The following is a 23,324-nucleotide window of genomic DNA, read 5'->3' on the forward strand; positions in this document are numbered from 1 at the left end:
AGCAACTGGCTGAGAACCAATTACTTTTAAAAAATTCATTGATTTTAGATGTGCTAATTTTTGATGATAATCTTTTGTGGGGCTGGGGGGGTATTTTTTGTTTGTTGGTTTTTAACCTTGGTGCGACTCAAAACTAATCTGCTTCAAGGGGAATCCACATTTCCTGACTCTTGGTGTTATTCTCTTCCCCACAAACACTGGAAAAAATGGTGTTGAGATTCAGGAGGTCAGGAACATCTGAGCATTACTATTGTATTACATGAAGCAGAAAACTTGGTAATAAAGAAGAGATATCCACCCTATCTAGTTAGCCCTAGTACTTGGTCCCTAAATCTGAGAAACTGAATTAGGCTAGTACATGTTGTCCTACTGCACAACCACCACCACAAGGCCTTCATCAATAACACATTCATCCCATCACCACCTCAGGTGCTGAGATTCTCTAGAAGTCCCTCTTAAGAAGTGGCTGGAAATCATACTTCTCCTGGAGGGACAGAGAAATCTGGGATTATTCACAGTCTCTTCTAATAGAAGAGCAAGAAGGCATCAAACAATAACAAGTTCAAACTGCAGGTTCAAAATAAAATGAGGTACTTCTTTATACAATACTCAGTCATCTTAAAGAACTCCTTGCCTTGTATGTTACTTCTTTGAATATGGAGTTTAAAAGCATTTAACAAACAGGGGAAAAAAAAAGATTTTGAAGACTATTAAATGCAATGATTTAAGCTAGTATGTCCCTGAGCCGCAAACTGCTGGCGGCACGAAGCACTGTCGCTGCTTGCTTGCCTATCCCCATTTTCCCCTAAGCATCTGCTGTTGGCCACTGTGAGAACAGGATACCAGAATAAATGATCTGGTCTAATTAAAGCCACGTAGACATATCCAAGCAGTAAAATTATCAAGCTACCCGAGATACAAGAGAAGGTAGGATACGAAGAGCCATTTGCTTGGCAGGATACAAAGAACCCCAAATTAGTTCAAGTTTCTCATGTTTTTTCATACTGTTTCTTGTTGTGGGGTTCTCCACAGGCATCTTTAGCATCGATGCTCCAAGGCCAATTCATTGCAGAGCCGAGGCGTGTGCCAGGGGATCTTACCACACAGTTTGTGCAGAAACCAAAATTCTGCTACTACCAAGTAGTGGCTTGTAACAAGATCCCCTAAAAAGGCAAAAGTATGTTCTAATAGTTTATAAAGCACTGAAACAGCATCAGGAACGACTCAAGTAGCTGCACATCATGGAACTGATTCTTAACATCAACACAGGACTGCACTTTCTATACAGTAACCTTCGCACTGAGGTGGTTATTATTCACAGGGGAACTGGATTTCCTAATGGCAGAGGACTGGGAATGAAGTAGTGGAATCTCTGAGATTTCTTCACTTTCAGATTTTTCCTTTCCAAGCTGCGTAACAGGGGAAAACAAATCAGAGTTTGGGTGGAGGGAGGACAGAATAGACTCAGCTTGACCAGCCAAACCCTACTGACAGAGCCAAATAACATCCAGCATCAGTTATTGGCCAAAAAGCCCTACACTGACTCAAGCGTGTTCTGTAATTGAAATACGTGTAGTTCCAGCCACAACAGCTAGGCAAAAATGCTGAAATAAGCGCAAATGTGGTACAGGTAGTGCTATGGAAATAGCACCCCTGACACAGTGAAACATGTATGAATGGCTTTAGATGAACAGACTGTAAAGTAATAGATGAAAGAGTGCTTTTGCAATTTGAAACTGTTTGGATGTAACACCACTGTTACTGCAAGGCTATCCAGAACGAAATTTTACTTTACAGAAAGCAAGATTACAAAGCAGCTACACCATCCAGAGGGTTTTCTTTCTATATGTACACACACAGAGAACTCCTAAATATACCAGGATGTCTCTCAAACTTCTGCTTGTGGGGGAACTCTGTGGCCATAAAAGGTCTTTACAGAAAAGAGGCTGACTATGTGAACTGTCACTGAAAAGACCGGCAACGCACAATCTTCCTTTGGAACAGCAGCATAAAACCCATCACACAGTCTCTACTAAAAACATTTAAACATGTAGCCAGCTAACAGCACTTACAGGATTTATGCATGTTTCCCCCAGATAAACAGTCAAGACAAAAGTGATATCTTGCAAGTTTGTGAAGCTAGAAACTAAGATGCAGTGCTTCTTGAAAGATGCTTAATACATTTAAGAACTGAATGCCTTTCTGAAGTGCTGAAGCATAGCACAGAAAAAGAGTGTGTCATTTAGTTAGATCCCCACCCCTGTGCCAAATCTGTCTGAAACCCCACGCTAACAACTGACAACACTTCTGAACTGAGTCTTGCTAAGCATAGACAGCAGGTTTTTCTTGGTGTTTAATGAACGTGAGATCTGTCTGCAAAAAATACCTCAAAACATCTTTTCCCTTTTTATACAGAAACATCCTTTATTTGTAGAAAGGAGACTTGACAACACTCTACAAATGAGCGGAGCCCCTTCTGGGCTCACAGATGCAGCAAACCCTTTCAAAAACCAAACACCCACACAGAAGGGGTTGCACCACAACACAGATGAGGGTCCTTTGAGGGTCTGTGAACTGCTATGGTGGTAAAGCTTTATGTTCAAGCATGAACATTTGCTTTAGGGCAGAATGTGTGTCACAAGGCCCTGAAGATAATTGCTGCAGCAGTTCAAGATTTTATAGTCTCTGATGGTCCAATTTGATTGTCTGGCCTTGAAGTTGATTGCCTCTGTAGTAAGGTCAGCAAGAGTCTACCATGTCCACATAAAGCATGAAGCAATGAGCTTAAACCACTGATGAAGGGACAATTGTGAAGCAAGGTAGATCTAACTTTCCAAACTCCCTCTGAACTTGGCTCATTAACTCTGGAACACCAATTACCAAACACCATCCAAGATACTTCCCTTGACAAGCATCTTTTTTGGAGGGATGATGAGCTAATATTTGAAACAGAAGTCATCACTTATTCTGGCATTGATGAAGAACTGCTTTTTGGAGATCCATCAGACTACTTGCCTCATATTTGGGACCTCTTACCCCCCAGATATCTCTATGGAAACCTTTTGTACGTACCTTCCAATCACGCAAACCTTATAGGTGTTGCAGGTAGGAGGGCATTTCCATGAACTGGCCAAAAAAAGCCTGAGTACTGGCAATCACCAGAAGCTGTGGAGTTCTAAGGAACCCTGTTCCAGAAAACAGACCTCATAAATGGGCTCTTCATTCCTCTCTGAAAGAGCTGCCCACTTCAGATGAGAAGCAGCAAAGAACATACCATAAACTATAACTAGCTAGTGCAAACCAATTAAGAACCCAAGATTTAAAAGACATTATTAGGGAATTAAATATTTTAAATAATAAAATATGAAAACTAAAAAGATCAATGTAATTGTATAAAGTTATCTGCAAATAACTTTCTCAGCTTTCATACTAGTCATCATTGCGAAAGACTAGTCCATGGGAAAAGTACCCTCCTGGGGCAATGAACAACTTTCCACCTGGAAATACTCAGCAAATGCATTAACCATTTCTGGATTAACCATATGTGTTGCCATTCTCAGCATCAGAATTATGAGCTCCCGGCATATGTCAATCATTCCCATTAAGTTTGGCTATGCCAATCAATACAGTCAGGGGAAAAAAAAAACAACGAACCAAAAAACCCCAAGCTTTTAGGGTCACAAATTCTTCTCCAAATACTGGAAATTTTTGTTTACTCAAGACCACTTAACCAAGCTATAATTTGTGGGTTTAGTGCTGCATGATTCACCAACATTGAGGTAGCCCACAAGAAATATAATTTTCAAAGAATTCCTTAAAAATGTGGGTGGGAAATCCCTGTTTGTTGTACTAGAGGTCTTCAACTCTTTGACTCTGCTGTGGACTAGTGCAAAAATCAGCAAGCAGCTGTCATACAGACCACACTGGATTTACACTGTCAAGGTGCAAGCACAGAGGTCTGGGGAAGCAGAGATGTACTGACGCTGAAAGGGGTCAGCGTACTTTTCCATATTCTAAGCTTTTAGCCACCACTTTAAGTCTTACTAAAGCAAGATGCTGTCACACAAGAGAAAAGAGTAATTCATAATTTGCACATCCTATTCCAAACCAACAGAAACAGACATAACAGCACAACTGAGGTACATCATCAAGAACAGTAAGGCAATGTGAAATGCATTTGCATATTTTGTATTTTAAGAATAGAATTAGATATAGATTCTGCTCCAAAAAGAAATTCTAATTCTATCCAGAAATGGTTCATATGGGAATTCATACACCAGTCTCTAAGTAGAAAGCATGTAACAAAAGAAATGAGACCCTGGGGTCATCACTGATGGAAAAAAAGCCAAAAACCACCGAACAAAACAAACAAACAAACAAAAACCCCACCACCTCCACCCCAAAACCCAGTATGAATGAAAAGTCTCCCTAGCGGAAAAAATGGAAGTAGTAAGGTGAACTGAAAGACTACAGGGAAGCTGTAAATGAGTTGCAGAACTAAAACCCTAGTCTGTATTTTGAGATTTAAAGAAAACTTTGCTAACAAAACCTAAATTGTACTTTTGTTAATATCGAAAGTAGAACTGCAGTTTCATAACAAATTATATTAAAAACAAGCATAGGGGAATAATTAAATAAATACATAACAGCTGCTGATTATGAAAAGCTGTAATTACCAATACCATATTTTAACTGAAAAGCCATGATGTCTCCCAATAACAGTTAGATTCAAAAATTCTGCCACAGTCCTCTTTATAGGATTGGTGATTCCTGGATCGGCCACTTGGGAGTTATGATGGGTCACAGACCATACCCAGTAAGCAGACCCCCTGTTTTGAAGGGTAAGAGTTTAGTAGTGTGCATGCAGACCTTGCAGCTGGCCTCAGTGGCAAAGAATTGTCTTGGGTATGTTTAATTTGTTAGTACAGATACTGCTTATGTCTGCTGCATGTCATTTGGGATTTCTTGAGTTTTTACATCAGCAGGAATCCAGTACAACACAACATTCAAAGTAGCCCCATTCACAGTAGCCCCATTCACAGAAAGTGTTGACTGAAGTGTTCCCATGAGACAGGAATGAGCTCAAGCTACAAAGCCTGTATTAAGAGACCATAACCAGATTATGAATGCAAACATTTAATTATGTCATTGTGACTAGCTCACATGGCAAAGCAGTCCATCAGCTGTGGTTTTAAGCAAGCCTCAGGATGTACTTGTCAATTAAGAGTCCAAGGAAGGCTGCTAGTGATCACAAAACAGTTGAGATCTGGCAGATTACCTGGATGTTGACGTGGGTAATACATCATACTTGATTTTGATTTTAGAGGTCAAGCTACAACCTTCCTGGATCTCTCTCTCTCTCACACACACACACCCCTCCAACCACTTTCAAAAACCTTATGGCCACCATTTCCCCAAGAGCTTATATGTTATTATCTACAGTATCTACCCTTTAAAATTGTTAAAGGGTTACAAACATCTCTTTTAACACCATCATACCACCAACACTGTGCTTCATCAGGCATCAGGTTAAGATGAACAGGTATTTCTAATGGAAAATCCTCAATTCAAATTCAAGTCAGATGTTTTCCTAAAGTGTTTCTAGATGTATCAGAAAGCTCAGTAAACTGCGGGCAGTTAAAGTAGTTACACGCTCACATCCAACAAACGAATTTATTTGTGGCAAAAAGCATCTGGATTAAAAAATGGTTTCTCTCTTCTTCCCTTGGTAGCTCAACAGGTTTGCCAGATGAATAGAAAATCTTGCAAATCTTAAACTTGACTGTAAATTCTCACCACTTTAAGTCCTCAAAGGGCAAGGGAGAGGCATATGCATTCATTCTACCTTTGTTTTCTTGAGATATACCAGTAAAGTTTAAAAGAATGATCCGTTCCTTGACTTCAGGGTGGCACAATATACCTGTACCTGTACTAATGTGCTGCAAAGAGCTACTGATGCAGAATGGAGAGGCAAAGTAGCTGCGCTGCAGCTATTGAGTATTTTATACCTGTAAACTGCATTATGCAGACTTCACTCCCTTCCCCACTGTACAGGATCAGTTTTTCTTTTATTCATTTTGAGAGGTTTATTTTCGCTTAAATATGGACAACAGTAAACTAACTGGAAACAAAAATATTTTATACAAGATTTCAGAAACAGAAATACCACCTAGTTCTACAGTGTCTTTTAAAAAGCCAGGTTCAAGGCCTCGTTCACCACTTGCCCATCCTGCTCACCCTCAGAAGCCCTCTAGGGAGCATTACCAGGATGATCAGGCTGCTATGACCAAGGAAAGGTCCGAAGTACTGTCTGTGCTTTACAGTACACTTAAGCATATGTCTATCTGCTGTGGGGCAGCAGATAACTGTGAGGTTCAGATGCCTGCCTCTCTCATCTTTTTTTCAGTGATCTGATGCCAACAGTCAAGACCATACATGTTGCTTCCTGAAATGGTCTGCACAAGGCTCTTTCAATATCACAAACAGGCTGAAGTTGGGCTGCTTACCAGGATAAATGGACAGACAGAACCAGGACCTGGGTTCCTCCAAGCCAGCCCAAGTACAGTATAGACACAGGCAACATACCAAATTTCTTTTGCTATCACTCTTCATTTTATTATAGGACAGAGATTTTGCTTCTCATCTCCTTACCTTGTACTCGTGATGGTAAAAAAAAAAACAAACAAAAAAACCCAACACCTCCCAGTGTCAGATGAAAATCCGTTTTTGACATCTATGTAATATTCAGAATAAGGTTATATTAATAGCATGGAATGTTTCACACTTTTCTCAAAAGTGTTACAGATTACCCACAGAAAGCAGCTTTAGGCTTGAAGCTATGAATTCATTTCCCAAGCATTTCCATTCATGATCTATATCCAATATTCATAAAGGTGAGCTCTAAAAGAGATGGCTTGTGCAAATACATCCAGAATATTCTATTCAAAGCTCAGCACTTGAAAGCTGTTATTGCTTCACAGAAATGTTAATTGTAAAATACAAAGTGCACAAAATAATGAGTTAATACAAAGTAGATAAACATATCGCTTTTCCATCACCAGATTAAAAGAACTGAAGCATGGATTAATGGCTGACAAGAAACACCATAAGTTAACTGATGTCCACCTTAACAAATCAGTTACATGACAAGACATATTCAGTCTTTTAACTTCAGTGTTTAACAGAAGATAAGGATATGCCTTTGAACATTCTTTAAAAGTCATCATATACTGAGAGGTCAGAGTGATTTTAGCATGATGTAGAAGATGTTGATGTTTTGCAGATGGCAGTAGCAATGCCTCTTCCTGCAGGAAAATCAGAAGGTTTTCATTTCAGAGAACAGCAGGGGTGAATTAGGACTCAGAATGAGGAGGCCAGATTCTGCCAAAAATCATGGTCTAGGCACATGCATGTGCTTGTTTATGGAACAAAGCAAAACAAAACAGTGTCAGACAAATTTCATGTAAAGTTCCACTTTGATGATTATCCAAATTATACTAAGTTGCTCAAATCCTATACTCTTGGGGATGTATATTTTGTACCTATCAAAATCTTACTTCAGACTAAAACGTTGTGGTAAGTACAGAGGGGTGCCCCTGCAGTTGCACATTTTAAATTAGCTTCCTATTACATGTAAGTTTATAGAATCAGGTACCTCCCTACTCCATTATGCTGGCCTCAGTCAAAATTTCTGCGTAAAAGTTGTCCTGATGCTTCTCCAAGCCCTTCTCTCCCCAGACAAAAGAAAGCAGCTCTGCAAAGCTTGAGGTTACCTGAATAACTTAGACACACACACACACAAAAAAAAAAAAATTAAAAAAATTCCAAAAGCCAACAACTTCTAAGCTACATTTATGTTGGAACAGCATTGCTAAAACTCAGCATGAAGCAAACATTCCTGGTTTATTTTTGTCCTCACTAAAAATCCATGCCTTGGAGTATTTTTTACGCAGATCTGGTCATCCACATTCATATTATTCACAGATCTTTCTACCACTGAATTTTCCCACCAGATCTCAGAATCTGTGCATCATCCTGAACCTGCTATCAGGTCTTTCTATACGGATCAAGGAGAGAGGATTCCACTTCCCGACTGTAAGCACTGCATTTAAGGACCTGTAGGATCAAAACCCAAACATTTACACAATGTTGCTGATCTCAAGCTTTCTTTTCAAGAAATACACAGACTCTTTGCTTGCAAAGATGCCTGGTATGTAGAGGAGAGACCAAGTTTGCCATGGCTGTGGGGTTTTATTCCTTTTGTCATACCTTATAGGCAATCCTCACTATGGTCTTTGTTACTGCTGCAGTTCAATTGTTTTCCCAAACCTAAGAATGAGGAAGCTGGGACAAGGGCATTGTGAACCAGAATAGCAAATGTATCAGAATATGTACTTTTGCAGCAAGACAAAGTGAACCAAAATTTAACATCTAAGTATTTGGGGAGGAGAAAAGGTTTGCTCTCCTTGGCTTGGAGGCAGACCCTGGCTCCAAACACCCTTAATGTGTCTATTTAATCAATCATATTTTAACCAAACTGCTCAGTTACTGCATAGTACCTGGGAAGGACGGGTCAAGCTCCTACACTAGCATTAAAGAATGCAGGATCTAAACCCACTACTAATATTAGGGTCTGCCATACTGCTTGAGGACTTTTCTTTCCTTTTATCCACTACTCTTCTGCTCCTCCTTTTTTAAAGGAAGTGATTCAGTGAAAAATTTCCATGTGACCTCAGCAGTGCAAAGCTGCAAGCAAATTTATACATTCAAAAGTTTTAACACCTGAAGTGACTGTGTTTTTCTTCTCATTCATTTAATAAGGCAAATGCCAACTGGATACATTATAAGCTGTCTGAACCTCATCCTGCAAGTTCATTTTATTTTTGCAGTTGATTTTCTTCTGTCTGGTAATACACAGTAATACAGATATATTATTGTTTTTTTAATTTTGTGTCTCTTCCCTCTGAATGCAGAGCAGGAGTGCATCCCCATTTGTTTACAACCCAGCTGTGCTCCTATAAAGCCACTCCTCAGAGAGGCTTTGGCCAGAAGACACTCATAGTCTTACAGCAGTGGGATACTAAATCAAAAACCTATGCCCTAGTTCAGCAAAGCACTTTCTTAAACAATATGAAGCCAATAAGGCTATAACTCTGAATTTGATGGGAAACAAATGAGTAATTACAGCCCTTTGCAGTAAAGTATTCAATCTGCTTTGGATCTAGTCCTAGACATTTGCTGGAAGGTGTCATTAAATAAAATGAGAGGAAAGTCAAGCCAATAATCTCTCAATTTCTAAGAAATCACTGCTTGTAGCATCTGTCCAATCAGATGCTTAAGCAGCAGCCACAGGGGGACCACACATCACACCCAGGTCTCTGGCCCACTAGCTTTAAGTGTAAGTATTTACCCTATTTTGGTTCTCTCTTTGAATTATTACTTTAATAATGTACACAAGGTAATTACCTCAAGTTTACAGGTATTGGCATCTGTAACTTACACAAAGTGAGACTGGAAGTTTTGAACTGTTACATAATAAACACAGAAATTTTAAGTGATTAACTAAGCATATTAATGGAAAAAATGAAGTGAGCTCTAGTAAACAGAATTAAAAAAAAGCTTCCTAGAACAGCTGCTTATTAGTGCTCACTTCCTTTGCACACAGCTTTTGGGAAATAATTCACAAAATGCTTTTCATTTTATAAAACAATGCATATTTGATGGCATGTATGGGATATAGCAGTTGATATATCACATATGTTTCTAACAGGCTGTGGTTGAGATCATTGTTGGTACAGATAAAAGATGCTATGATAAGACAACTGAGCAAACAGGTATGCTGGCTGAATGGTTAGAGAATTAATTTGGAGAGACTCATGTTCACTTACTTGGTCTGCCACAGATGTCCCACATTACCTTGGGTTAGCTAAATTCAGTTCCCCACTGAAGTGAGAATAACTCTATTTCTCGGTCTCAGAAATGTGCTCCAAAACTAAATGTGAAATATAATATGCCAAGGTGATGCCCAAGGCTGCCCGATTGTTTCTCGAATGCATATCAGTGATTCAGAAACTGCCCTCCATAACTATTTGATAGGAAACACAGCGGAGCTCAAAATTGTTAGATTTAATGCAGTGAGCATGTTAGGACTCCAATAGCTTGAACTTCAATGCCTGAATGAATCTCATTAAAGAAAAGCAGAAGCTGAATGATACATGCCTTGAAAATCATATTATGTGCTGAATGCCTCCAAGAATTTGGAATAAAAAATAATAAACCACAAGTATTTCTCCCAGTGACGTTGTTTTCTTTTCTTTTTTTCCCAAGTCTTGATGTTCAAATTCAATAGTTGCTATATTTTGCCAGAATCTGGCAACCACAGCCAGGGATGATGTGTCTAACCACAATCTCACTGGACTGAAAAAGTAATCTGTGTCTCCACTTCAGGCTCAAGTTGGAGAAAATTCTAAACCCAAGTGTTGCATTCTAGATAATGAAGATGTTTCTTAATTTGTAGAGCAATAAATAAGTACCTTTACAACTTCTAGTATGTTTTTTTCTTCACCTCGAATTTGTCAGGTGAATTACCAAATATGTATATAGTTGTTCTCTCTAGAGAATGAGCTTTGAGATCTACTCTCTCATGTACTGGTATCTCAAGGCATGTCCTCTGTTTCCACCTAGGTATTTTATTGGGGAAAAAATGTAAGGACTTTGGCCATTGCCCCAGGATTTCTGAAAGTCCAGAAGCTGGCTCAGAGCTACAGTCTTACATGCAGAGTTAATCTGCAAGTGGGCAGTAAATCCAATGCCTCCAAAAGATAATCACCCTCTGCATATGTACAGAACTATATGTAAAGCAGATGCTGGATACCCAGAAGTCCCAGATATATGGCCTATCTCATCCAGAATGGAGATGAGGAATATCTGCAATGCATAAAGTAATATGCACCCAGACAGTCCCACCACCATGCACACCACAGATCTGGAAAATCTCACATACTAGAGGCTCCTCAGCCCAAGTGCCTCACCTCTCCTAGCAGCATTTTTCTGCCTGGATAGGAAAAAGTAACACTGCCTCAAAGTTAAGGTTGAAGCTTCTTTTTAAGATAAAGCATTTCCCATAGCATGAAATTACTACAAACCAGAAATTACTACAAGCCTGAAAGGGAAGAGGCTCACAGAACTTCAAGCAAATTTGGTTTGGGCCCCAAATCAGGGTTCATTGCAATCAGCTCAGAGTTTGAGAAAAATTTTGCAACACTAGGAAAATTAAAACCAGTGGTGAACTGACCAAGTGACTGTTTTATCAACAAGACTGAAGTTTATGCCTCCTACAAGCAGACTTGATACAGTACTACAGTTCACTTGACACAGTACTACAGTTCAGAGATTATATTATGATGATGCCAAGCAAAGACATTGAGAAAGACTTGAGAATGGTTTCAGCTGTTCGTTGCTTCCTCGAAGATCTGTAATCACATTCTCTGCTCTTCTTCCCTACTCCAACACTGTGGAACATTTAAGGTCCTGTGAGTTGCTTTATTTATTCTCTGACATAAAATAAAAAGTTAAAAGCATCCACTTCACTGAAATTGCTGTTCCTCAGGAAATACTAATTGAAAACTTCTTGCTCTGTGTTACAAATTGCAGTGCAAATATTATGATTCTGTAAGTCAAACAAGATTAATATCCCTCTTTCCCTGCAGGAAATCTTAATAAATTCTACAAGGGTTTCCAGCTTTGCAGGAAGTGAAACTGCTGGACTCTCACACACTTTTATATTTGGCTTCAGTGGGAAACTCATTTTGCAACTCCACCAAATACCAGTTACATTCCTACAAGCAAAGCAGCCCAGCTGCCAGTCAATAGGACATTTGACCTTGCAGAGAAACCTGAAAGGCACTTGTACAAAACAACAAGATCTGGTTACAGTTGCACTCTCACTGCCAAAGCCATTAAAGCTTATCTTTAAAATACAATTAACTTTTAAAAAGTGGCCAACACCAAACCTTTTTTCCAGCAGCAGCCAGAGCCTTGCTGCAGCTTTCCAGCACCTTTGCATCACTTCTTTTCTATTTATATGAGAAATGACCTCATTATCTTATAACTTCAAAAATACAGTTAACATGTTAAATCCAAAACAATTACTTGCCTTTAGGGAGAGTGCCCAGTTTTAGCAAGCATCAGTCATGCATTCATTCTGGTTTCATAATCCCAGTTACCCTTGACCAGTGGACATTTGGAAGGTCACAATTCAAAGGCACTTTTGTAAGTTTTATTAAGCTACTACAAGAACTCTCCAGGGCAGATTCAAGCTCTCCAAGATATCTCGCTTAGTGTCCTTGTTTTTCCTCCAGCAGCTCTTGTGAAAAAGCCTAGCTCTTTCTTCTTGCCTGCATGCGAGAGGACAGCTTTTGGCATTGGAAAGGCATCACTGAGTTGGTTGCTCCAAAGGTCATAAGGAAGATGAATGAGCTTGGATAGATAACACTAAAACAAAGAGTATGAAAAAGTACTTTTGATTTTTGGGACACACAACTATGGAAGCAGCTAGAGCGTTCATGTGATTCTCTATCACTAGAAATTGATGATATTGGAAAATTCCATTTTTGCTTTGAGATTTTGTCTTAAACAATTAATAAGCACAATTTTTCACATATGCTTCCATTTTAATTACTATCTATTAACAGAGCAAGATGTGAAATTTCACACTATACTAGCTTTAATCTTATCCTTTTGTGATCAAGTGATCTTACATCTTGAATGATGCCATTGCTTATTCCTAGATTCAAAAAAGGCTCGATGCAAAGTTGATTGAAATCAGCGGAAAGCCTCCCAATGGCTTAAACCTACGCTGCCTCTTAGAAACCAAAAAGCAATGCTCAGGGAGACCTCTGTGCTGTTGCAAGGCTGGTTTTTTTTTTCCCCCTCGACGTAAGCCAGTAAAAGCTGCTGGCATCAGCATATGGAGTGAAAGGCATGTCACACATGTCTCCTTCTAATAAATACTGCTGCACATCACAACCTGGGCAATTTACCAAACCTAAGAGGAATCTGTTGCATGTGTGCAATGAGAAACAAGTCTCAGTGGTACGTGCACTGAAAATCCTCCAAACTTGAGGGGAAAAAAATTCTTTTATTACCTTTGAGCAACTAAGTTGTGTTTGAATGTGATTTACTTGACAAGCTTGTAAGACACCAATGTAAGCAAATTCACTAGTGAGCATAAAGTAGCAGACACCACAGAACACAAGCCATTCTGCATTACAATCAGCATTAACTTACGCTTTGTAAGTTTACACTTGGTAAGTTTTCTGTAGACGCACCTACCTGGAGCACATGGTCACATTTATCATTGCTTTCCATCACTTTCAGCCATCAAGCCCAGCTATCTATGAGGCACTGGCAAAAGAGAGAAGTTTTCAATTCTTCCTCCCAACACCCTCATCACTTCAAATCCTTTGATATCCTCTTGCACAAACTGCATCTCTCACTCAGAAACCACCTGAACTGCTAAACTGTTCTAGTGCAAGTGTCTTTCATGCTCCTGCAACTGTTGCACAACTCTTTTCCCTACAAGAGAGTCTGCTGGAATTCAGACTTCGTGCGCATTGCACTAGTGCAAGTGGTTTGTTCCCCCAGCAGTTTTTTTTGTTTTTAAAGAGGGTCAGTTTAAAAAAAATTCAAATCAATGGGAGATACAATACATTTTAAAATTATATTTAGTTTTTTCCACGGTATTCAGACTAGGCACTTCAGTGAGTAATTTTTGTTATTTGGCCCATTTTATGGCTAGATTTAGAAACCTTTATACAGTATTAGTGGAGAGAAGGGCCTTGTCCCTCCAATAATTGTGATCAAGTGATCTGATTTACAGACACAGCTGTTTTATCCCAGGAATTAGCTACAGACACAAATGGCAACATGAAAACATCTAATTCCCTGTGAGGTAGGAAACACCTAACAGGGAGAGGTTTTGGGTGGGTTTTTTGTTGTTTTTTGTTTATTGGACCAACTGGTTGGGGCTTAAAAAAAAAAAAAAAAAAAAAAGAGTTGCTAGAAGAAGGGCTATGAACATGAAAATCGCTGGGTTTACTTCTTCTCCCCCCGCATCTAAATCAGCTGTCCTAATAAAACATATTACCTCTCCCTCCAACCCCTGCCCTGCTTATACGCTTAGACCATCCTGACAACAGAAACTCTTAATAATCTGGACAGTTCCAAAAATGACAGGATTTGGCACATTCTCTCATTTGCAGATAATCACAGCTAAAATTACCTGCAGGTTTAACATCAAATTCTTCAAATAAAGATTAAACAGAGTTTAATAGTTTCCATAATGAATTTAACCGCTACGTGAAGTGACAAATCCATTAGCCAAGCCAAAGATTTAAAGCTCAAGATGTCTTGTCCAGGAGAACATAGTACTGCTGTATTTGAAACAACTAATTCCTTCCTATGTTGAGAAACACAGTAAATCCTTAACTACATGTTTTACGAGGCTGAACAGAGCTAATCCATATGGACATACTACAAAACAGACAACTTTATAAGCTAGACACACAGAAAAAAATTGCTCTGAGATGTGGAGCTAATCTTTTTTTATATACAATACAGATATTTACTGAAAATCTGTTTCAGTTCCATGGTTCCACATGTTGAAAAAGGATACATATGCAACAGAGAGCTGCAAAGTGAAGTGAAGCGGAAAATGTTGATACACAGAAAACTTTTGTGTTGGCGTTATTTTCTTTGTCAGAACCACAGTCTGCTCAGTGTATGTCTGAGTTTTGTGTTTGGCAGCTGCAGAACTATAAAAAGCTTTGCCATTTAAAACATTTTTAAAAGAAAGATATTGTATTAGGCTGACAATACATAAGTCATTTATCAAAATGTCATGTTGTTTGGGGATACAGATAGCAAGTGTCACCCCTGGGCCTCAAAGAGGAGGTTAAAAATTAAAAACATGCTCATCATCTCTACTAGAGCACATTATAAGCTGAAAGTAGTCAAGTTTGCTGTTGTGCTAAGCCTTCTATTGAAACAGAGGGAATTACAGCACAGTGTTTATTCTCCCCCAAGCATCAAGGCCTGTCTGACCTGGTAGCAACAGCTCTAAAGCTAAGTCTGTCCCAAAAGAATTTATTTGGGCAAAAGCTACAATAGGGTCTTCAAGGTTTGGTAGCAGGTCTCATTAATTCAGTGAGAAAAAGACAGAAAAATAAGTAATAGAGGAAAAGCAAGAGACAAAGTAAAAACTTTGTTTTTTTCAGCCTGACTTGTCTCCTAGGTTTTGCCAATGTAAGAATATTTCTGGATCCATAACCCCAAGGATAATTAAAATAACCATTTGCCTCTTCGCTCCCTGCTCCCTTAGTAAAAAAAAAACCAAACCAAACCACACAAAAACCCCAAAACCAAACCAAAAACCAAACAAGCAACAAAACAGGACAATCTGTACTCCTGCATGGCATTTAATCAGAGACAGGTACAAGGCAAGGCTTCTCCCGTGCAGGGCAGCATCCAGCTTTCAGCTACAGCAGGCACGTGCACTGGCAAGCTCCAGCATCAAACTCCAGGCCCTAACTCTGCAAGGGGCTTGGTGTTAGAAATGCCTGAGTGCTGTCTGCACAGGTGCACGTGCTGGCAGTGGTACTCTTTGAAATGAAGAATGAATAAAACACTGAAACCACAGGAGAGCTGCCAAAAGCAGATGTTTACACAGTACCTCCCATCACCCAGGCAAGTTGTGGAGGCAGGAAGGTAAATCAGCATCACTTATAGCAAGTCAGAGAAAGAAAACTATCCCAAAGCCCTGGAGGAGCCTAAATACTATAAACAATCATAACTTCCCCCTTCAGCAAGGGGTATCAGTAGAATGCAGTTATTCGATAAAGACCTACCTTTCCTTTCTCAGCTCTGAATGAATGCCAGCAACAGCAGCTAGAGTGTACTTCTGGAGGTTGCTGCTACAGAAGCTAAAGAGGAATTCAATTTACATTCTCTTTATTCAAAATCAAGTCAAATGGAGTTTGCTCTAGGTCCAGGTTTTTTTAGCAATTGCTGGATCTGACCCACCAAACCGAAAAATTCGGGGGTCAAACTCTGCCATACAGCACTACAAAGCTGCCAGATCCATCTCTAGTAGGTACCTTACTGCATGGCAAATCCATCTGAAATCAAAACCAAGCCACAAACAATTGCTCTTCACTTCATCTTGTGAATTAGCACTGCCTTTCAGCAGCTTCAGTTAAATCATCACCAATTCTGACGAGTACTAATGACTCATCTCAACATACAGCAGCACACAGTTTCTAACATCAACGACATTATATGTCATGCTACTTAAGTGGGCAAGGCTTGAAGCCTGCTGAGGTCAGTGGAATGAAGACTGTCTGCAGGACCAGCCCCATATATAATACGCTCAGCCTTCCCACCAACATCTACAGTGCTGCCAAAGTAATCAACTGGTTGTTTGCCACACTTTTCACTACATGCAATGAACAGGAATGCTGAACAAGCTGTAACGTTCAGCCCTAGATCCATTCTAACTGCAACAGTATCAGTTTTCATACTACTTATCAAACAGTTTGTGTTACTTAAGTGCAATTCTTATTCAGATGTCAAAAAACTTAGTCAACTCTATGAAACAAGAGCTACATTCAGCCTTGGCTCTGCCCCACCAAAACATGCCTGGTGTAAGGATTAAGGTTTCTCTATAAGAAAGGGGATGATAAAAAGAAAGCAACATAGGCAGCTGCCAAACTGATACATTTCCACAACTTAAAGGCAATTTTAAAGGTATTTTTATAACATAAACTGCTCAGAATACAAAAACAAGCATTTTGGTCCAAACACAATTTGGTTTTATTAACATCTTATAGTGACTGCAAACAAACTCAGCACTTATAAAAGCTGCCCAACCAATCTTCCAAGACCTCTCAATGCATTTACAAGGGCTAAAGGCAAAACAAGGACCAATGTATTACAGGGTTAGTACAACACAGAGGCAGGGTCTGCATCAGCACCTCTCTTGCCTTGGCAGCAAAAGACTTCCTCTGCACTTCCAAGCTTTTCCACAAGAGCTTTACTCTCAACGCATTAGAGGCATCCCAAAGGGGAGAGTGACAGTGTTGGCAAGAGATTACGCAGAGGGACAGGAAGGCAGATGGCCTCCTGGTTTGGCTATAATAAGGGAGAGGAACTGGAATCCAAGCTGGGGAAGCAAAGGGCCTTTCACAGGCTGCTGCTAGTACCAGAAGCAGCAACAGATTTAGCTTGGGCTTAGTTTGCTGACCATGCCATAATGACAAGTTCTTTGGTACCAAAACATTAGGAAATGCCATTGCCAAAAGATACTTTGGACTCAAAAAAAGATATGCTTGACATTAACACCAAACAAACAAAAATGAAACTCCACGCGCCAGGATGAAGGCCAAAACAAAGCTAACTGAGCAATCATATTTCCAGAACACCACCACATTTGCCAAAATACTGGGCCAAAGCTCATCTCCGCAGAGTTTGCTTTCACTGAAGTCAATGGCAGTACACCTAGGCTTGACTGATGAAATAAAGAACAAGTAAAAACATGAAAACAGCCTCTCTGCTCTGGACACCATTGAAGACTCATCACATGGCACAGTGCTCCAGCTCACTCGCGTTTCAACTCTAGAAGAGTTAGAGCACGATTTGATAAAGAGCTCTCTCTCAGCTATGGTTTGGCTTGGGTCTGAAGGGGCCCACATGCTGCAGGGTTTGCCCATGAAAGCGTCTTGTCTGATATCCCTAGAAACAAGAGAGTCCTATTGGGTCAGTTCATCTACACAAGCATCCTGTCTCCAGCAGCAGCCATAAACCTTGAGAGTAAATAACACAGGTAAATAGGATACTCTTCCCCTATACACTCCCATCCTTTCACCATTTTCAGTGTGGGGACTTTCTAAGCCAGGTGTGGTTTTAGTGTATTTAGTAAGCCTCAGTGGATTTTTTTTTTTTTTTTTTTTAAATGAACTTGTCCAGTCTAAAACTTGTCCCCTAAAACTTGCTCAAATAGCTATGGGCTCCTGAAAAATAACCTCCAAACTCTGCCCACCTCATACTCTTACTTTGCATAACATGAACAGATGGTAAATGCTGGGAGTCACACAGCCACTTAAAGCCCTGGGCGGACGTCAGTAGTTATATGTCTATCCAGACTTAAAGCTAGACAACCAGAAACTCCAGTTGTAAGAATATAACCTTGTGGATTTAGAGAGGATATTTACCAATTTGAAAACAGAATCCTGCCTTGATTTGATGTTGCCAACTGCCATTTCAGACACACTGTTCTCATGCTCATTACTAATTTTGTTTAAATGCAATCATTTTACAAATCCAGCTAATTTTAAGGCCTGTTTCAGCGCAGTTGCTGAGTACAGCCATGTGCAAGACTACCATTTTTTCCCTCAGCTACAGTGGCAAACTATGTCCAAAGAACCCTCAGTTAGCTCAATTCTGACCCCCACAAAGCTGAAGGACTAAAAAACTTTCAGCATTTTAATGATGTGTACAGCAGTACATTTCAAAAACGCTGCAGAAACCTACAGCAATTCTTCAAAGTTTCATTCTTACAGATCCAGACTGGTAATTTTGTTTTGTTGAGGTTTTTTTTTTGGTAATTCATTATGACACATTCCATGAAAAGCAATGGAGAGCATGCATGCACATCAGAAGAGTACAGGGCATTATCCAGATGTACACAGAAGACCCCAAGTTCTGACCCCTGCACTGCACCTTGCAGAAAAGTTTACCGTACTATCTCAACCCTTCAAATACGGCAATATCCTGCCACTCTGAAAACAAACTGTGACCTCCAGTTCTGCATCTGTTTGTGATGGCAGACCTCCAAGGAGGCATGATTTATCTCAAAGTTAGGACTTCCAGCAAAATGCATGAAGTGCCGTCAACCTTCCAATTGAAAAGTGCAGTCAGATGTCACGAACAAAATTACAGTCGATTTTGGACAAGACAAGATTTTTGAGTCCCTACAGGTGTGTGGTCAAACTGGGAATTGCCCAGCTCAGCCCATGTTTGTAAAAACACAGAGAGGACACGTGAATTTGACCGAGTCCCTGGAAGAACTGGGGAATCATGAACAGCACATCTGAGATGAGCAGAATTGCACAAATCTTCAGAACTGACAGCAGCGTCAGAGAGAGGACACAATATGGCTGTGACCACACCAAACACAAAGCAACTTTGATAAATAAGGTAGTGGGTGAGAGATGCCCCATCTTTTCTCCCAGGATCTGAGTGCTGAATTAGCTTTTCACAAGGCTGAGGCCCAACAGTAGAACAGACTTGTCTCTCAGCAAGTCTAGCACTACTGCTGCCCTGTCAGCAAGTCACTTACTTACACATGGCCAAAGCTTCTAACAAATCCTCCTGGAATCGAGGTTGCACTTGGATCGCCACAGAATGGTCTCACCATGGTTATCTGACATTGTTAAAATATTTAGGTTTTCCAATTTTGCAGCATTCAAAGGCAGGAAAAGAACTACTTCATGAGGCGCTTCATGAAAACATGCAACAAACTCTTCTTCATCCTCCTATTATTTCCGGGACTGTTCTGTCAACTGAGAACAACTGCTATTGACTTTTAAGACCACAAGTACCCTTCAGAAGAATGCTGACACTTCCCGAGTCCTGCCCTTGGATCAGACATGGGCTGTAATACTTCACAACGGAAGGAAGAACAGTATTTGAATAGTACAGAAACATGCAGCGCACTTAAAGTCTCATCAGCATACATGAAGCATAACTGGTTCCGTCTTCAAAGTTCCTCCTACTGTCCAAGGATTTAACCTACAAGATTTCCTTGCACGTGACTTCCCCAATGTCACACAGAAAGCCTGAGATGTAATCAAACCCAGTCTCAGAGATGGAAAGCAGTCTTGCCTTAACTGCAAGACAGCTTTTTCCTCTAAATTTTCCCCCAAATGCCTAGTCAAGCAAGCTCTTATACATGATGCATAGATTGGCCAAATAATTTAAGGACCGGAGATAACTCATTTCCAAACCATGCTTAATACAGTGTTGGCACCCTTGATCAATATTTAGGAATTCCATTTCTTCACATCAGGAAAAACAGCCAACTTCACATAGTAAACAATGAGCAAAGGAAAGAAACAACTGCAAATTTCTTACATCCATGACCGGTTTTTCTATTTATTTTTTTTCTTCTCAGGCAGATTTGGAAAACAGAGGAGCTTCTCAGAGGACAGCCTGCTTTTACTGATATTTAGGGTATTACAGAGGACCTTGCAGCAGTGACTTCCAAGTCTGCTTCTTCTTCAAAGCACCTTCAACCTAGTAAGCAAGCAAAGACTTGGATCAATAACCTCAGACCATAAAACTGTCTGTGATTCTGCTGGAGAGACATAGTCTTCTTCATTGGATAAACACCATGCACTTCATAGCTTTAGACTGAGACTTTAAACTTCACCCAAAAGCTGTAAAACAGTCAGGGCATTGAATAAAGCAGCAGAACACTTGCTGCCCAAAGCCTCACTTCTGAAAAACTTCTTCAGAGGGTCTTGGAGAGATGTAAGGACTATCCCCTGCAAAGCAGCCTTCAGTCAGATGAAAGCTTTAAAGTAAGTGCCACTGCAGAAAAACAGCAATGACCCCATGCCTGCATTTAGCTACCAAAGGGGTAAACAGTAATTGCTATGCGATGAGTACAACAGCTGAAAACCTACCGAGATCCCTAATTTTGACCTACTCCACTGCAGCATAGCAGACCAAAGGGCCATCGGTCATACGTTGACAAAATATGTACTGGCTGAAATATCCCATTTCAGTTGAACACAGTTAATTCCTTAGATACTACAACGAACTGTTAAGAGCAATAAAGAAATAGAAGCCTGTTTAGAAAAGTCTGAAAGAGGGCCTGAGCGTTTACTAACGACAAGTTGCTAGTTACCTAGGTACATGAACAGGCAGTCCTCATCTCTTACCACAGATGTTAGCCACTTCTGTCCTCCTGTTCTGTAGATGACTACATCAATGAATGTAAGGTCTGTACTGACAGAGGAACATAACAACGTAAACAGGAAACATCCATGCCGGAGACCTGCTGGGAGATTTCTCATGGCCAATTAAACATGGCACATTAGAATATATTTTACCTTTAACAAAAGCAGTTTTCTTCCCTTCTCTCAACATGGACCAAAATTCCATTTAGACTTAAAGAAAAAATTCTTTATTTCAGTGGAAGGGGGGAAAACACTTTAGAAAAGCCTCAGTTCTGAAAATTATCAAATGGGACATTCAAAGTCTACTTCTGCAATAGCCAGATCAATTTAAAACATGTGATAGATTCAACTGTTTGTGTGTTGTTATTGCATTACACTGAGCAAAGGTCAAAGTATTAATTTTTCAGTTCAAATTGACATATGTAAGACTACTAGAAACATGAGCTATGTCGCTCTTTGTAACTATCATCGAACACCCAAGAGAACAAGCCAGATGCTGAAGAAAACCCCATCAAAACCACTTAATGCTGACAAATTACTGTTGCTTATGAGATAGCTGGCAATTTCTCTTCAGTCTTACAGACATGCACTGTATAATGATTCAAACCAGACTGCTTACAAAATTGTTGCATATTCAGTAACATCCTGTGTCATCGCGTGCCTTGGTCCTTAGGGGTGCACCTTTATGGATGTTGAAATGGCACCAGGAGATGCAGGCCAGTGTACAGCATAATACACAAAGTAAAAGTTGTCATCCAAAGAGTCTCCAGTCCAGAAGAAGTCACAGGAGGCTCGTATACTGGATAACTACATACCAAGCAGATGATAAATAGTCGCAGCCCCATCAACTACCAATACCATGTTTAATACCTGCTTATTTTTAAGGTAATTAACATATTTATAGTTACTGCTAGCAATATTAATGGAAGAAACTGGAACTCAACGTTCTTGAATCTGACATATTTGATCCCCAAAATTTGCATCCAGATTATTTTTCTTCCCCCTTTAAATTATGGAAAGGGATGGAAAAGTAGCGTGGGGCTAAATTACAGGGTCTCATTTTACACACCTTGCAGACTTGCTGAAAACCTTTCTCCTAAAGCTTTTTTTGTTTTTAATTAATATTGAGGTTTCTGCAGTATTGAGAACGAATACATCTTCATCCCAGCAAAACACGCCGCTATGGTAGCGGAACACACATTGCTATGGACGCGCTACGAAAGGAAGCTTTACCACAGGCACAGCCACGCGTGCTGCTTCCAACACGACGGTGTGAGCCATCGGTTCCGCTGCTACACGCTTCGCACGACGTGTATCAAAACACCCCAGGTATCTTCGTGATCTCAGGCAAACGGCTTCAGGTCCCGGCCAAAGCCGCTCCTGCCCTACGCCGGCTCTTCCACCACCACCCAGCCGCAGCGGGCCGAGGGAAGCCGGCCGGCCGGCTCCGAAGGAGGCCGCCGATGACCGAACCGGCAGGGGAAGGCCCATCAAACCGGCCCCTCGCTCCCTTCCCAGCCCCGCTCCCCTCAGCGCTTCACCCCCTTTTGGAGCGGGGCTGCACGCTGGGGCAAACCGGGACACCCGCGACCCACGCCAAGCACCGCCGCCCGCCTCCCGGCCGCCCCCGAGCCCCTCTCCCCTCTCCCCTCCCTCTCACCCAGGCCGCTGGAAAACACCCCCCCGGCGGCACCCACCTTGTTGAGGTGGGGGTTCCTGGTGATGTCGTAGCCCCGCTTTTTGACGGCCAGGGCCCCGCCGCGGGTGGCCGGGCCGCCCCCCGCCTGGCAGCCGCGGCCCCGGCTGACGCTGAGGAGAAGCGGCCTCCGGCCGGCCCCCGCCATCCGCAGCAGGCGGCCGCCCGCCCCGCCGCACACCGGTACCATCGCCCTGCCGGCGGCTCCTGCGGGCGCGGAGCGGAGACGGCGGCGGCGGCCGGAGACGGCGGCGGCGGCCGGAGACGGGCGCCCGGCGGGGCGGGAGGGGCGCGGCGAGAGGGCGGGCCCGGCCCGGCGCAGGTGCGACCGGCCCGGCGGTCCTCCGCCGAAGCGAAAGGAAACCCGGGAAGCGGATTCCGCCCCCACCCCGCGGCGGGTCGCGCCTCCTCCGTTACCTGTTAAGGCTCAGCCGGCGGCGGAGGGGAGCGGAGCGGGGCGGGGTGCCCGCCGGGGCCCGCCTCCGCCCGGGGAGCTCGGCGGCGGCACCCCCGCAGCACGGCCGGCGCTGAGGGGAGGGGGTTTGCCCGGCCGGGGCTTCGCTTTCCCGCCATCGCGGCGCCTGAGGGAGCCCCTCGCCCCGCCGCCGCGT

At 41.6% G+C, this 23,324-nt stretch overlaps 1 protein-coding gene across 1 annotated transcript in view; it reads right to left on the reverse strand.

Moving 5' to 3' along the window:
- The window catches only part of ME3 (malic enzyme 3), a 128,371-nt gene extending 105,418 nt beyond the window's left edge, over positions 1 to 22,953 (reverse strand). Inside the window, exon 1 of the mRNA XM_052812884.1 lies at positions 22,715 to 22,953. Within this exon, the coding sequence (XP_052668844.1) occupies positions 22,715 to 22,903 (189 nt within the window). The 5' untranslated portion in view covers positions 22,904 to 22,953. The remainder of the gene's footprint in view (positions 1 to 22,714) is intronic.
- Positions 22,954 to 23,324: the final 371 nt, after the last annotated feature.

Source organism: Harpia harpyja, chromosome 17, assembly GCF_026419915.1.
Source record: "Harpia harpyja isolate bHarHar1 chromosome 17, bHarHar1 primary haplotype, whole genome shotgun sequence".
Taxonomy (NCBI): domain Eukaryota; kingdom Metazoa; phylum Chordata; class Aves; order Accipitriformes; family Accipitridae; genus Harpia; species Harpia harpyja.